The 15,654-nt window shown below is 38.2% G+C and overlaps 1 protein-coding gene across 1 annotated transcript; it reads left to right on the forward strand.

Annotated features, from left to right (window-relative positions):
* Nucleotides 1-2,637: 2,637 nt before the first annotated feature.
* mettl4 (methyltransferase 4, N6-adenosine) lies at nt 2,638-8,803 on the forward strand. Its single transcript, XM_055230067.1, has 8 exons — nt 2,638-3,008; nt 4,844-4,909; nt 4,974-5,328; nt 5,491-5,560; nt 5,625-5,799; nt 5,877-5,983; nt 6,060-6,148; nt 8,271-8,803. The coding sequence occupies exons 1-8, from the start codon at nt 2,799-2,801 to the stop codon at nt 8,429-8,431; spliced, it is 1,233 nt and encodes a 410-aa protein (XP_055086042.1). The 5' UTR covers nt 2,638-2,798; the 3' UTR covers nt 8,432-8,803.
* The last annotated feature ends 6,851 nt before the right edge of the window (nt 8,804-15,654 follow it).

Consider the following 15,654-nt stretch of genomic DNA (forward strand, 5'->3'; position numbering starts at 1 on the left):
AAATAAACAAATAAGCCGAAGATTAGGTAGTTCCATCATTTGTTTGAGACAAAGAACATAAAGTCATGAAAATTATAAGGAATATTATATAATCATATTTTGTGGTGGAGGGTACAGCAATAAACTTTCAACAAAGCACAAAGGTTTCCTCTATTTGTAGATATTATATATTTATAGGTAGGTATTTGTACATTTTTTGTTTGCTACATTTTCTAAGGTGACAGAGTATCTGTTTATTTCAGTAAGTACTAAAAGGTTTACAGTTGGCATATTGTAGTTTAATTTGCATACAACAGCTCACCTTTAGTAGTAGCCCGGTGGTCCAGAGTGGGATGTATTCAGGAAATGACCCAAAAGGCAGGTTCTGATAGTGTAATACTATTTATTACAAATACAGAGTTTATGCCAATCACAGACAGAGTCTGGATATTCTCTGAGCCAATGTGAGAAAGACCACAAACAAAGAAACTCACCTATATTTATACTCTACAGAAATATAGAACTATAAAACGGCCCCTTGACACTTGTTTTTTTCAGGCGTTAGGTCCGAAGACTTAACAATTCCCATATGTTGCACCCGTACGTCTCAGTGTGAGCCTATGACCTTTGTCGCCTCTGTGCCTTGACCCTTAAAAAGGGACAGGAAGGAGCACATGGGCCTGACGATAAATGGCAGGACAGATACCACAATATCTTGCTTTGTGAATATGGTATATTCCAAGTAAAAGTATAGATTAATGATATATAATGATTTATTTTATTTTCCTTATGCCTGACGTGGATCATTATATTTTGGCTCTGCAAATGGATTGAAACTTTTGTCCTTCGTGATAAAACTGGTCCACAATCCTTTTGAGAATTATGTCATAAAATAGCCTAAGTGCATTAAGGTTTTGTCTGTTATATTGCAGAAATATAACAGACAAAACATGCTTTTCCTTTGTCAATAAGTTTGGAGATGAAACTATTGGTAGATATATGATGTATTATTTTCCATTGTAATTCTTTTACTGTGTTTATACAGTATTTTGATGGGGTCAATCCATAAACTGTATTTGTCAGCCATACAATATTCCATTTGAGGTGTGAGAATTTTGCATTCCACACTGCTTTACAACTAGGTGTAGATTTATTTAGATGTTAGTTACCGTTTACGGATGTGTTCGTTGGTGAGGAATTAACATAAATAGTAAATAGTAAATTGTTTGTTAATTTTGTCTACGAGCAGGGGTTTTGTAATTATAGTGGTTGCCTTTCATTAATTGTAAAGTGTCATTCGGTACAGGTTCGATGACAAAGTTGAATATTGTTTCTCAACTTTAATATAATATGATATTTAGCCAACAGTAATATCATCATATTAAATGATGAAGTGTCCACGATGTTGAAGGGTATGTCAAGTAATAAAGCTTCTGAGTTGCATTACAAATACATATATCAAAAATATGGAATGCATATTGATTGAATAAAGTTTATTAGGGGCATCACATATACATATATATCTTTTGATACTGAAATCATATAAGTTTTGAATATTATTATGTAATCACCATTTTTATACTGAATTCATATATTCCTTGAATGTTGTATCTTTTTGGAGGTTGTCTAACAAGCACCATACTAAGAGTTGAATACCATCTACTAACACTGAAATTAGGTTAAAGGTAACATTGTAAAACGTGAATTATGGGAGACAGTTGGTCCCTTGCAGAAACTCCTTTAACCGAGTTAAGGCAACATTGTAGGAGGTGAATCATGTCGTTTGACAGCTACCAATGTTTGTACTAGAATTAGATCTTGTAATAATACTGAAACTATGTTAAAGGCAATATTGTGTGATATGAATTGAGGGGAACTGTTGGGGTTGTGTAGACGCTCCTTTACAGGGACAGGGCGGTCGGATGAGACTCGAGGCCGTTAAATAGACTGGTGCAGCCCAGAGAGATGAGCGAGGCCGGAGGGAGGAACCTGGGCGACAACCTACTCAACATAATATTTGCATATTCATGTTGCATGTTACATTTTTATGTTACGGGGTCAGGTAAAAGCAGACAGACCGCCTGCTGCACATACGAGGGATAGATCATATGACCCCGGGTCCTGTATTAGATTGTAACTGTCAGGGGAATAAACTTTTGAGATTTGAACTGATCGAATCCAGTCGTCATTTTGATAGAACACGCCTAACAATGTCCATGAAAAGCAAAACATTTGAGTGTTCAATAAAGTTAATTAAACATCCTTTCAAAACTCAGAAGGTGCAAGGGTCAACCTCAACATTTGTAAGCAGTTAATTTACAATCATTAACCATCAAGACTGTTACCGGAGTAATAATAACAACGCATTTTTAACTCAATCAAGGACATGGGGATAGCTTTACACACCATCTGTAAATCTTTACAATCACATCTAAAGTCATACTCAAAGATAAGATCCCCATTACCGTCCAGAAATGTCCTCATCAATCCAGTCTTGTTTAAATACTGACTTCCTACTAATTACAATTGTTCTATTATTCCAGGGTAGTGAAGCATGAGGGAAAAACTATGGTTGAAAATCATTTGGATCATTCCCATCATTGAGAACAATACACCCAGTAGGGGGCAGCAAAAGCACCATGTAGGATGATAACTGCCACAAAACACAAGAAGAAGAGGATACACAGCACATGGGGAAGAGGGACGGATCGTGGACTATCAGCATGGATCTATGATTATGGATCTATGATTATGGATCTGTGATTATGGGTCTATAAAAATGGGTCTACGGGAAAGAGCGGGTCAAAGTAGCTGCTGTAATGTCCGTGGTGGCCCAGGGCGCTTGGGGCTGGGTGTTGGATCCGCGCTCCCTCTTCTCTCAGAGCTACTCCCGCTGCATCCGATGGACAGAAGGAGGACAGAAGACAGTCGTCACGTGTAGCTTTAAAAGTCAGTGTTTTCAAACTGTGCAAAGTCATGTGAGCAAGAAATGTGAAGCTGGGGGCGTGACCTGCACTAAACACGATAAGGTAAAAGCCGTAAATAAGTGTCTTATGGTGACCCTCCAATCCCCTACTGAGCCCCGCTTCAACAAATGGAGATGTGGAATATAGGTTGTGAAATTTGATCCCAAAAATACAATAGATTCAAGACTTAAATGAGATGAACAGTTATATTGTTTACCCGTTTAGACGGTATATCATTGAGATAACCGGACAGGATAACTTAAATTTTACTGTCCACCATAGTGGAAATGTCCCTGGGTCACCATGCTCAGCATTACTCTTTTCACTGAATAGGCTAATGTAGCGTTACTACCTGACCTCCCTCCCAAAAATCGTGACAATAAACAAACCCCTTTTAACTTCTGGTTTCATGTATCACATGTAGATCTGTGATTTGTGAAGTGCATTGTGGAAATGTCTCATGTACGTCTATTTTATGTTTTATTTAACATAAAACATGGAAACATTGATTGATGCCATATTATGTAAGACACACCTACAAATCTGTATAGGGAAGACCTCCTCAAGCACTAAGATAAAAAGTCAATTACATCACCACTCGCTGGCTGGCTGTTACATGGTTGTCCTCACAGGATGCTGGGGTGCTCTGTCATGCACCCCTCCTACTTTGGGTCAAGTCCTCATCTCTGATTCCCACAGAGTGTGAGCCCAAGGTAAACCTGCTAAAGCTGCACAAGAAGACCAGATGATGTCTTTAAACTCAACCAAGATTCTTCAACCACTGCAGACAAACTCCACGCATTGCTTCTGAACCAGAATTCAATCAATCAATCAATCAAACTTTATTTCTATAGCACCTTCCAACAACCAAAGCTGCCCAAAGTGTTGCTCCTAACTCATCATGCAACAGCCTTATTGACACTCTACGCTTTCAGCAGTGACAGAGGATGAATGGCCCCGATTTGCCCTTGTGATGCTTGCAGGAAGCCACCACCAGGACGCCACCACCAGGACGCCACCACCAGGACGCCACCACCAGGACGCCACCACCAGGACGCCACCACCAGGACGCCACCACCAGGACGCCACCACCAGGACGCCACCACCAGGACGCCACCACCATCCTCCTGCTTGGTCTACAAATGTTCTGTATTAATCAAAGTCAGGGTAGTGTCCTATCTTAATGCAGGGCCAAGGCAAACTGCTGAGAGTCAAGCTGATCCTTTACTGCTGCAGCCAGACTTTGCTGTTGTAACACTAAAATGACAAATGACATTGTACAAAGTACAATGACAGTAGAAGGAATATTATAAAAAAAGTATAAAAATCATGCAAGTGAGATGTAGTTTAAAAAAAAAGCCTGCACTGGACACAGACGACACAAGCCTACACTGGACACAGACGATTTGAGCCACTCCCCTCGGGGCAGAAGGCCTCTCGCCTCAAGAACACTTTCTTCCCCTCTGCTGTTGGACTTATAAACACCACCACCTGTCACTTTATAACACCAGTTACTGTCATTTTAAAGAACTGCAATTAACCTACTTGCACTATACTACTTGCAAAATGAATAGTAGGGCAGGGTTGTCCTGCTCTACTCTATATTTTGTATTTGTAACAATGTCTATTTTTTATTTATCTTATTTTAATGCTTGTGTTTATTTTGTCATAGTTTACATTATTAGGTTTTGTTTTATGTTGCACCATAATGCCAAAGCAAGTTTCTAGTTTTGTTCTCTGACAATTGCAATTCAACTTATTGTGATTCTGAATAGTAAGATTAAAACATCACATTAGTAAATTCCCCATTCACTAAATACAAATAATACAATAGTAGGTGATAATAAGTATGTAATAATCAATTTATAGTAGTAACTATTTAATTCATTCTTTGTTAGAAGAGGAAGCGGAAATGCACAAAACTCAACCAAGGGGAAATTGATATCAAAGCTTTTCATGATAAGGTGAGTAATGGTTACCCATTGCCAAAGCACAATGCATTATAATCAATTTAAAATGTTTTTGCAGGTTAGGTCGGTTATACTGGAGGGCACTCTAGCTTTGGTGGAGTCAGCCAGAGCATGTGGCTATCTGAACACCACTGAAGAATTTACACAAGATCCTGTTACTTTCCCTGAATGTGGCCTAAGTGATCTGTGTGAAATGGCTAAACAGATCCCTCTTGTGGACATGGAGAAACAGGACACTAGTGCTCAGGCACTTGAAGGAAGCTCTACATTTCATCTGGATTTGTTCTCACGGGTGACAGAGAACAGGTCAGACTCTGCTGCGGTGGTGACCCTGTTGGGAGATGAATATGTGATACCAGCCCAGTCGGCTTTCCTGCTTTCAGACTTTACCAGAGTTCAACCACTTGTGGGCTGTGAGTATGGATTTCCAAAAGGTTGCAAAAATCTGACTTCTCTTTAAAACCAACTGATCGGGTTGTCATTTACCAAAGATTATGTAATGCTGCTTTAATAATAACAATAATAACTTATTAGTAAGTAGTTTACATTCATCTTTTTGTTTTGTTTCTATTTAGATGGAGCAAAGTTTGACTTAGTAGTCATTGATCCACCATGGGAAAACAAATCTGTTAAAAGAAGTAGGAGGTAAGTTTAAAAAGAATCAAACAACAAACATTTGACTGATTTCATGCAGATTTTCTTTTCCCAGGTACAATGCTTTGCCGTCATCTCAGTTGAAAAAGTTGCCTATTTCTCTTTTGGCATCCTCAGACTGTCTAGTAGTCACGTGGGTAACAAACCGGCCAAGCCACCTGCGATTTGTCTGTGATGAGCTCTACCCACACTGGGGTGTAGAGGTCATGGCTGAATGGTTGTGGGTTAAGGTGTGGACATTAGGCATTTAAAAAAGTTTCATGTTATACATACTGGTAGTTTTACTAGTTTTACTTGTGCTTGCCAGGTCACCACATCAGGACAGTTTGTTTTTCCACTAGATTCAGAGCACAAAAAGCCATATGAAATCTTGGTTCTTGGACGATTCATCTCTACTGTAAATAGATCAGAAGGGTAAAAACAAGTGTTTACCTCAGGACAGGTATTGCTTTAGTGAATGGGAAGTAAACTTTTTTCTTTCTGTTTTTAGTAGTTCGAGTGAATCAATATCAATAGAGGATCATCGTTTAATAGTCAGTGTGCCATCAACTCTCCACTCCCAAAAGCCTCAGCTTTCAGGTATAGTATACAACTAGCCATAGCATTATGTACTTGTGCCAGCTAGACAAAACAAATATGATTTTATTTAAAAAAAAACACTAGAGGGCAGAGTGGTACCATGTTTGTGCTCTGCAATACAAGTACACTTTCTTCACACTATTCCAGAAGTTAGACATATAGGTAGTCAAGGTTAGAGTTGTTAGACTGTTGTTTTCAAATATTATATCCATTAAAGATATAAAAAAAAGAAAAATGGAAAACTTGACCAATGAATTATTTGACATGTAATAAGCAAAGCAAAACTTTGTTAATGAATGTCTGAAGTATTGGCCGTTGTATACAGACATAGATTGTGAATATGCAGTTACTTTGATGAAGGTGAGACTTTGACGTCATTTCCTTCGCTCTTGGGGGAATGCAGTTTATTGTGTAGTTTAGAGAGCCAAACACAGTCAGTGCCCGTGCCCTTTCAGCAGCACAGGAAGTGTCCACCTTTTGGACGGATATTGTTCAAAATGCATTGATTAGATCCATAATGATGCCAGATGTAGAGCTTTGGTGCCATAGAGATTAAGCAGATTAGCATACAGTTCATGTGTATGCCTTTGTTTCCCCAGCTGCATTAATAAAGAAACGTGTCTTTTTGACCTTTTATTATTAGCAGGCAGGAAAGCTCAGTCAATGGGTGTTGCTCACATCTGCCACTGTACTCATGCAATGTGATAATTGCACTGGAGCTAGAAATATAACAAGGGAAGGGGTGACCGTTGACCCAACTCTTACAACTCAGGGAATAAAGCTGACTCTGAAGCCAACTTTTATTCATTCATCATTTTTAAATTTGAACAATTAAAGCTTTTCAAGGATTTTTTTTTCAGCATCTACCAGGGTATTTACTTATTATTATACTTCAGTAGCCCAAGTATTCTTTCTTTGGTTATATTTTAGATTTTTGGTTTGTTTCTTGGGTAACACCACACCCTACAACTCCTAAAATGTGGCTCTAGAACTCCTAAAATTGATAATAAAAAATTAACTGAATAACTTAGTAGTAGTAAAATACTTAACCATTCTTCTTCCAAACTGAAATCAATTAACACCATGTTGTCCTTAATATTTAATTCACTAAAATATCCAATTGAAGATTTAATTTGAATTCCCAATAGTTGGTCTCATCTTATCACAATGACAATTATTTTCTCAACAACCTCAAGCTACAAATAAGCTACACTTTCCTTTTGGCATTATAAGTTGAATCATTTTATTGATGTTTTGTTAAACCTGTGAAGGAGAGACACGGTGATTTGGAGCTCAGTGACTTCCCTGGGGTGGGAGTGAGACGGGTTGGGGTGACCAAGGGGCAGGGGAGTGGAACAGGAACTCTACAAGGTCATGAGTCTGTCCACAGATGAGCTGTATGTGCACTATGGTGAGGAGGAACTACACTATTGCGTATTTCTCTTCTGTCACAAAGCCAGTATAAAGAATGAAGAGCATGAAGTGTATGGAGTTTTACATAAAGGCTGCTGATCTAACTATGCCTTTTCTCTTATTTTATTTCCCGGTGAAAGATATGTAATTTCTATGCAGAATTATAAAAAATACTGTTATTGAGCTGTATAAATAAACAACAAAATGTATTTGTTTAGTAAAATTGCCATGCAAAATGATTCATTTTGCGTATGCTAAATCACTATATATATGCTATTTTACTGTTATACATTATAACACAATGACCAAATAACAGTGAAGACTTTACTTTCATTCACATCGTCTAATAATGCTTAACCAACCCATGTAGTATTTGACCAGATTTGTGAAATCAAGCTGTTTGAACAATAAAGTAAATTACCCAGAGAAAAGGAACAGAGGTTTGCTTTTTATACCACTGATTTGATTTTTAAATGTCTTTTTTCTTCTTAACTTTGATCTGAAAAATCCTGATTAATCAAATAACCTTGACATCTGTTAATTGAACTATATAAAATGTTTAAAATTTTGATAAAGCATAATAGCTTGGACATACTGGTCAAGACTCAGTTGTTGCATGAATGTTGTTATTTGCACCATGGACAACCAGTGACACTTCCACAGCCAGCTACCTTTAAATAAAGTTGTGTATGGTGTATTTTTTTTACAGAGCTACTGAAGCCCTACATCAGACCCAATGCCAAGTGTTTGGAGCTTTTTGCTCGAAATCTTCACCCGGGATGGACCAGCTGGGGAAATGAGGTGCTTAAATTCCAACATGCGAGCTATTTCACCATGACACCTGCAGACGACGATGTCAACTACCCCTAATAATGGCCTCCACTGCATTTTTTAACCTGTTTCAGAAAAAAACAAAACAAATGTCTACATGAATTCCTTTTGATATGCACTGCTTAACTGAATATGTGCTTTGATTTCTGTTTGGGTTCAGCATACATTCTTAAGGTACACGCTGATGATGCAGTTGACAAGATGAAAGCTCATATATTGTGCATGTGTGTTTTGAACCCAACTTTTCCACTTGCAGTCAGTCAGATAAACAACATTTCGCTTCATTCCTCTGGAGTAATCTTTGGCACAATATGTGTCTTAAAGATGATCAAAGTATTACTATTTTTACTACTGGCTGTGGACAGAATTTTAAGTGTTTTCTTATAAAAAATAAATTGTTTTAAGAATGAAGTTCTCTAGTCATGGCCCAATTGCTTTTTTCTGTTTTGTGTTTTTTCAGTGATGCAGGTAAGCTGCTTGTACAGTCTTTTTATGAAAGTCTGTGGTCACTTGTGGAATGGCACTACATTAACGTACAGCAGAAATATTTTCCCGTTACTCAGTTTGATTCTGATTGACCATTTTGACCATTGACCATTATTTGATTTTTAATTTAAGATGGAACCAGTGTTTAATTTAAAATAATTTATGCTAGACAGTATTTCAAATCTCCAGTTGAACTATGACCAAATAAGTGCTGGATATTTGACAAATAATTCAGAACATCAATTCGAATTCCAGAACAATATATATTAACTGGTCTTAAATTCATATTGCATTTTCCTGTTTATTAATTTGGTCATATCAAAGTATCTTAAAACGTACTGTCCCTTAATTTGATGTAGCTGTAGTGTGTGAAGAATCGGTATGTGCTTTTCTGTCTGGCTTCTTGTTTTTACCTTGGGATGGGACTAGCGCAAAGAGCACAGATGCTTTTCTTAATGATAAAAAATACAACCAAATAAATAAACATCTATTTTTCACATTCAGCAGTATGAATATCCAATTTCACTCCCCCAAAGGCTTTGTGGTTTTCAGAATATTGTCACGTTTCCCATTGAAAGCTTCCATTTTTTAACAGAAAACCTTTTTGTTGGCTGTTTGTTTGAAAGTTAAAAGTTCGCAATATAGAGGAGAATGGTGGATTGGGTCACCAAGGACTTGTTATTGTTGTCAGTTCGCATAGAAACCTTATAAAAAAGTACTCTCATCTTTCACTATTATAACAGTGCTTGAATGCTTACAGACAAAAGAGAGCTCTTAAATGTTTTGATAATTTTAGTCCCTTCTAGGTTGTTTTTTTTTACATTAGTGAATCTTTGCATATCACCACACATATCCTGTGCAGACAGATTTTGCAAAAAGCTAGAAAAAGCATCCCTTTGTAGTGTTCTTGAATTTCTCATTTTTCTTTCCCAAGCCTTTTAGCTCATCATAAGTGAGTCCACACACAATGGCCCTTAAAAGCCCGTGGCCCCCTGCAGGATGATGTCACTGCGGTCATCAGGGCCTCTCCGCAGGCGCCAGAAGAGGAGAGCGGTCTGTCCAGGACATGACGAAGCACCAAGAACACACCTCACCACCTACTCTCTGGTAAGACTCCTCCACCAGACACATTAGGCTCTCGGTAAACTGTCCCCATTTTTATTAGGAAATGTGCTGTCTGAACAAATGCTTCTATTAAATATTGCGGTATATGTGGTTAGAAGATCTAGCAGACATTTGCTTGAGATGCACCAGATGATTACTTATGTAACCTCTAATGGGAATGTAACGTCCCTTTACTTTTAAGTGGACACAAAATAACAATGTGGTCAGTTATGATAATGAATATTTGGTTTGGAAGTATCATTGTATGGAAGATTTGTACTCAAGTAAAAGTACAATTTAAAAAAAATGGCATACAATTTGAATATAGTTTTATAAGGACAACAACTGCTTTGAAGTAAGTAATCTACATTTGAAGATTCAAATAAGGTACATTTTCACAGCTAGTTTACTCTTTGGATAAGTGTTTTTTGACATGCTTCTCTTAATTGTGCACCATTTATTATCATATAATTTTAAAGCTGTCTGTCCATTACTGCCAAAAAAAAACTCCCAGACACGTTTCTCATATTTACCCACTTATTCGGAGCATGTTGTGGTGTAAACAGTCACAAGCTTTGTCAACATCTTCTCAGTGGATTCAGCTGCAGAACTGCCAGCCACTGCGGCCCCAGCTCCCACAAGATGTGAGGTTGAGATGAGAAGAGAATATATGCTACTTTTGTTCGTTTGTCTAGATCTCAAGACATTTAGAAACTTGTGGAAATCTATGATGAACTGCAGGGAGTCTGTTTTGTCAGGGTCAGGCCGCTTCTTGACAAAAAATGTAAAAAGCGTGTTAATGTATTGGTCATTCTGAAGGTGTTCATTTATCACCACATGATGTTTACTCTCCAGAATTTCTAATGGAAAGTCTTTTTCTTTTTTTTTTTCTTTCTTCATTGACATGGTTGCAAAGACTAATCCCACTGAAGATTTTTTTTTTAATTTCCATTTAAATAAACCCCCTCTGGAGACATCAAACTACACACAGCTACTATTCATTGTGCACTTCCTTATGGTTATACACTGCCTGGCCAAAAAAAAAAAAGTCGCAACCTGGATTTAACCAAGCAAATAAGTATGAGTCTCCTCCAGTTGGTCAAGTCTAGGTTCAGCAACAGTCTGTGCTCAAAGAATGAGGTCAGCTGACACCTGAATATACCGAATGACCAGGTTATTCCATTAATGGATTTTTTTCTTCCCTAATGGCAGGGGCATATTCCAATATGACAATGCCAGGATTCATCAGGCTCAAATTGTGAAAGAGTGGTTCAGGAGCATGAGACATCATTTTCACACATGGATTGTCCACCACAGATTCCAGACCTTAACCCCATTGAGAATCTTTGGGATGTGCTGGAGAAGGCTTTGTGCAGCGGTCAGAATCGACCATCATCAATGCAAGATCTTAGTGAAAAATTAATGCACCACTCAATGGAAATAAATCTTGTGACATTGCAGAAGCTTATCGAAACAGTGCCACAGCAAATGTGTGCCTTAATCAAAGCTGTGACCTTTTTTATTTGGTGGAGACTTTTTTCTTGGCCAGGCAGTGTATTTGATTTACATTTAAATGATTATTCCATCCAGGAAGTTGGAACTGAGGAGAAATGTCTCTCTGAATGACTTAATGTAGGCCTGTTAATGAGACTGTAGCCACAGTAATAATGTGCTTAAAGTAATCTAAGGGAAGTGAGTGTCTGTCCATTATTAAACATGTGAAAATATTAAAGGAAAGAGGGTGGCTTACACTCGTGCTCTTTACAGAAATACTACAAATACAACTTCACAACTGGCTGCACAGTTAATAAGCCACTGGTATAATTACCAGGTACAGTATTTGATATTTAAATGTATTATACTGTTGTACCATTTTAATACTTTAAAGGTGTACTAGGTAACTTTTCTGGTGGAATGTCCACCACCGTCTCTATGGAGATTTTATTTATTTTTTATGTTCCATAGTATGGCAGTAAATGTATCTATCTGCATGGAGATAAGCAAGAAATGCCACAAGGAAAAGATACAGATAAGGTGTATGGAGAGTTAATGCTATACTGTTGAACATTCTAGGCATTTCTGTAGAGACCGGTAAAGTTGCATTACAGAGGCTAGATGGCTGCAGGGTTACTTTTTATCCTTTTGTGATTATTGATCACAGAGAGCTCTGACTATTCCAGCAATGACCCTCAAAACTTGAAACAACTCATTCACACTCTGCAAAAGGTGAATATAATTGAGCTTGATGGAGTGTGAGCGCTCATTTTCCATAGATCTGTGGTAACCAAACTGGGTTCCGAGGACCCCTGGGGGACCTCAGAAGCATTGCAGGAGGGCCCCAAAGATTGTCCACACAACAAGCAAGAAAGAAAATTAGAGTTTTAAGTCAGATTTACATAAGCTGTTTATAACCCAGGGGAATGTATTGTTTAAACATAAATCTCCTCTAAAACAATGCATATTCTTTTCTATGTTGTGTAAAATATTATTAAAGGGGCCCTGTGTGATCTTTGCATCAATAGGAGGGCTGCAGCACTTTGGTAATGGCTTAGATCATACAACCATACAACACACTTTGATGTAGCTGCGCTTTTGTCCTGAGTCAGGTTCTGTGTGTCTGAGATGAACCATGTGGATGACTAAAGAAAAGTAGTTTTGCTTCCCAAATACTCAAACCTCTTTTCCCATCTGCTCATTTTGTCACTCCCCCTCGCCGTGTTGACACCGAGCTCCCAGCCACTCTTTCACTTGTCACACGTCCCCACTCATTGGAGACTGATTGAAGTTTGGCTTCAGGCCGGCTGCGTGTCCTCGCTCTCTGGATAATATCTTAGCTCCAATTCAGACCTAGCTCATTTTCCTCATTCTTGCCAGCTCCCTCTCACTGTCAGCACAGTGTCTGAATGGCAGATGGACTGTCGGACCACCGTACATATGCATTCATAGGATAGCTCTCCTCTGTCTGTCTGTCAGCAGCGCAGCGTGTACCGGTCAGTCAATAAAAAGGTGTCAGCAAGCAGGAAACCACTATTTGATGATCTGAACATGAGTTGCTCCACAACAGTGTCTGAAAGACATAAATTGAGGGGTATTAACAGCTTAGATGTTGGAAGTGCTGACATGTGCGGTGCAGTGGGCAGGAAATCACTCTTCACTTTAACAGATTTATGACAGCTTTCCCTGTCCAACTGTTGTTTTCATGTCTCCATGTACAGAGAATCTGGACATGTAACCACATTTTTAAGGGTTTCAGAAATTCTACACCAAACAAACAAGACTAGAAACTGGTTATAGTGTCTGTGGTTGGTAAATGATCTGAAGTATGGGTGATGCTTGAGTATGGGTGATAAGCTTGGTTGTTTCGATAAAGCTGTAGTTTGTAATCTTGGAGCATTAGTTACAAAAAAATATTTTCATAAACCAAAAATAGTTGTTGTCTTATTCCATTATGAAGGTCCTATAACTTACAAACTTTTATAAATAAGAGTATGCGTAAGTGTTGTCTGAAACCATCACCTGTCATGTTAGATGTTGCTCATGTGACTGCTCTCTCTTTTGCAGAGTATGGAGCAGAGCATGCGGGTCTGTCCTGGAGGGCTGTGTGCCGCTTGGGTCATGATTCATTGTTTAGTTGAATAAGAAAAGTCGAGCTTCAGTTGACGAATCCATCCAGCGCATCAGGAAAGGTCAGTAATGTCACTATGACACTGGAAATGACACTGGGACATTCTCCCTCTCACTGTGACACTTGTAAAAGCATTCCATCTTTGGTGGTATTTCACAGCAATTTTCAATCAAGGGAGACCCTGCAAAATGTGCAATAGTGCAGCAAACTGATGATTGGAGGTGATTTAAATGTGTCGTGACCATTTACCTCACAAAGACTGCTAATGCAAACACAACTTTTGCACTGTGAAAAATCAGTCTGAAATCCTTTTCTGATTCCTGATAATTTTATGTGCATGTCCATTTTACAAACTTTAAGCTTTCTTTATGGGAAGTGTAGTTTTAAGTTACTTGAGCTTACTTTTATATCTAACAACCACACCATAACATTAAAACCATAACTTAAACCTCCATGTGTAATTTTTGCCAAAAAAACCCTTAAGTTTTTTATCTTTAGATGTTTTTATTGCACTGAAAAAATTAGAAAAACATGCATCCTTACTGTGAGTAGGCTTGCATCTCCACAAACCTGTCTCCGTGGAAATGCTGTTCCTTTGGCCATAGTATTCCACAGTGTGGCATAAAACATATCTGTCTCCATGGAGAATGTTCAGAAGTATGGTTTCAACTTTCTATTTCTATGGAATCATGTAGGTGATGTGCCGCCTCCAGAAAGTTACACACTGTCACTATAACTTTACCTTATGTGAACAATAACCCATTAAAAACATCTATAATTGATGTTTTATGGCTGCAGTCAGAAAAGGCACTTTGTGTTTTGTGTTCATTCTGTGGATTAGCCTGTGCTTCATGAGATCTATGGGCTGTAAAGTGTAGTCTCCACTATGGAAAAACCTAACTGTTTGTGAGAATAAAGTGAGTGAGAGAGTGAGTGCCTGATGAGGCTCTGGTGCTAGATTGCTGCCAGTAAAAGGCCCATGCTCAGTCATCCAGGGGCTCTGCATCCATCTTAGACTCAGCGGTGTGTCTCAGCCTGACCACTGACCACCCTCCTCTGCTCTGAAGCTTAACGGATTCCTTCTCCTTTCCAGTGACCTCAAAGAAAACACATGGACAAAAACATGACACCTATGGCATGTTACCTGTGGCTTCTATGAATAAATGCATATTTCTACCTGTATCTGGAGCCACAGTTTGCAGCTCTGAATGGAAAAGCAGTGCATACTTGTTTAAATTAAAAAATCGAATTAAAATTTGAACAATCAATATGTTGAAAAAAATTGTGATTAACTTTTTTGTCACGTCCCCCAACCCTACTCTGTGCAATTTGCAGAGGCTTTATGTAATACACCTCAATGTGACTTACAGTTACACAGTTTATAGATAGATTAGTTTTTGTTTTTCCATCAAAATTCCTTGTGCTGTTCTTGGCATCCACGATCCTAAAAGTAACCCTATCTATGTGAAAAGAGACACTTTTACATATATACCGGTAGTTTAATTACAATTTATTTTAATTTTTCAATGCTTTCGAGTAAAGAAATGAATTAGCTTTATATGAGATCAGACCCGTGGATGTGAGTGGTGAAGCTGAAGGCAGCACACACTGGTGAGATCTTCGGAATATTATTTTCTTGTAGCCTTGACTCTCACATCACAGTGACTCAATATGGTGTGGACTGTATGCTTTATAAATATGACGCAATGAAATACCTCAATCACATACCACATAGAAGGTTTTTGAACTGGTATCTAAAGCTTATGATAATAAATATAAATACAAACAATATATGAATAATTCATAGGATCTCAGTGCTAACACTATCAGAGCCACATCGCACCACTTGCATCTTATTCTTAACCCATACATTAAAGTTTATCTCTTCTCTTCAGTATGGGGCTATCGGTGCCTCCAAGCAGCTGTCATCCCACATCCCTGTAATAAACATAGTGACATGCTATGTTTGTATAACAGTGAATGGGTGAACAACGTAACAAAATGAGAATGGTGGACTTGTCTAAAGTAGTTCTAAGGGGAGATAAGG

This window comes from Periophthalmus magnuspinnatus, chromosome 20 (genome assembly GCF_009829125.3).
Source record: "Periophthalmus magnuspinnatus isolate fPerMag1 chromosome 20, fPerMag1.2.pri, whole genome shotgun sequence".
Lineage (NCBI taxonomy): Eukaryota > Metazoa > Chordata > Actinopteri > Gobiiformes > Gobiidae > Periophthalmus > Periophthalmus magnuspinnatus.

Bases quoted from the DNA above. Each gene is read 5' to 3' on its own strand.
- mettl4 (XM_055230067.1), top strand. From the start codon at position 2,799: ATGTCCGTGGTGGCCCAGGGCGCTTGGGGCTGGGTGTTGGATCCGCGC. The intron at 3,009-4,843 runs GTAAAAGCCGTA...ATTCTTTGTTAG, and splicing joins CCTGCACTAAACACGATAAG to AAGAGGAAGCGGAAATGCAC. The intron at 6,149-8,270 runs GTATAGTATACA...TTTTTTTTACAG, and splicing joins CCAAAAGCCTCAGCTTTCAG to AGCTACTGAAGCCCTACATC.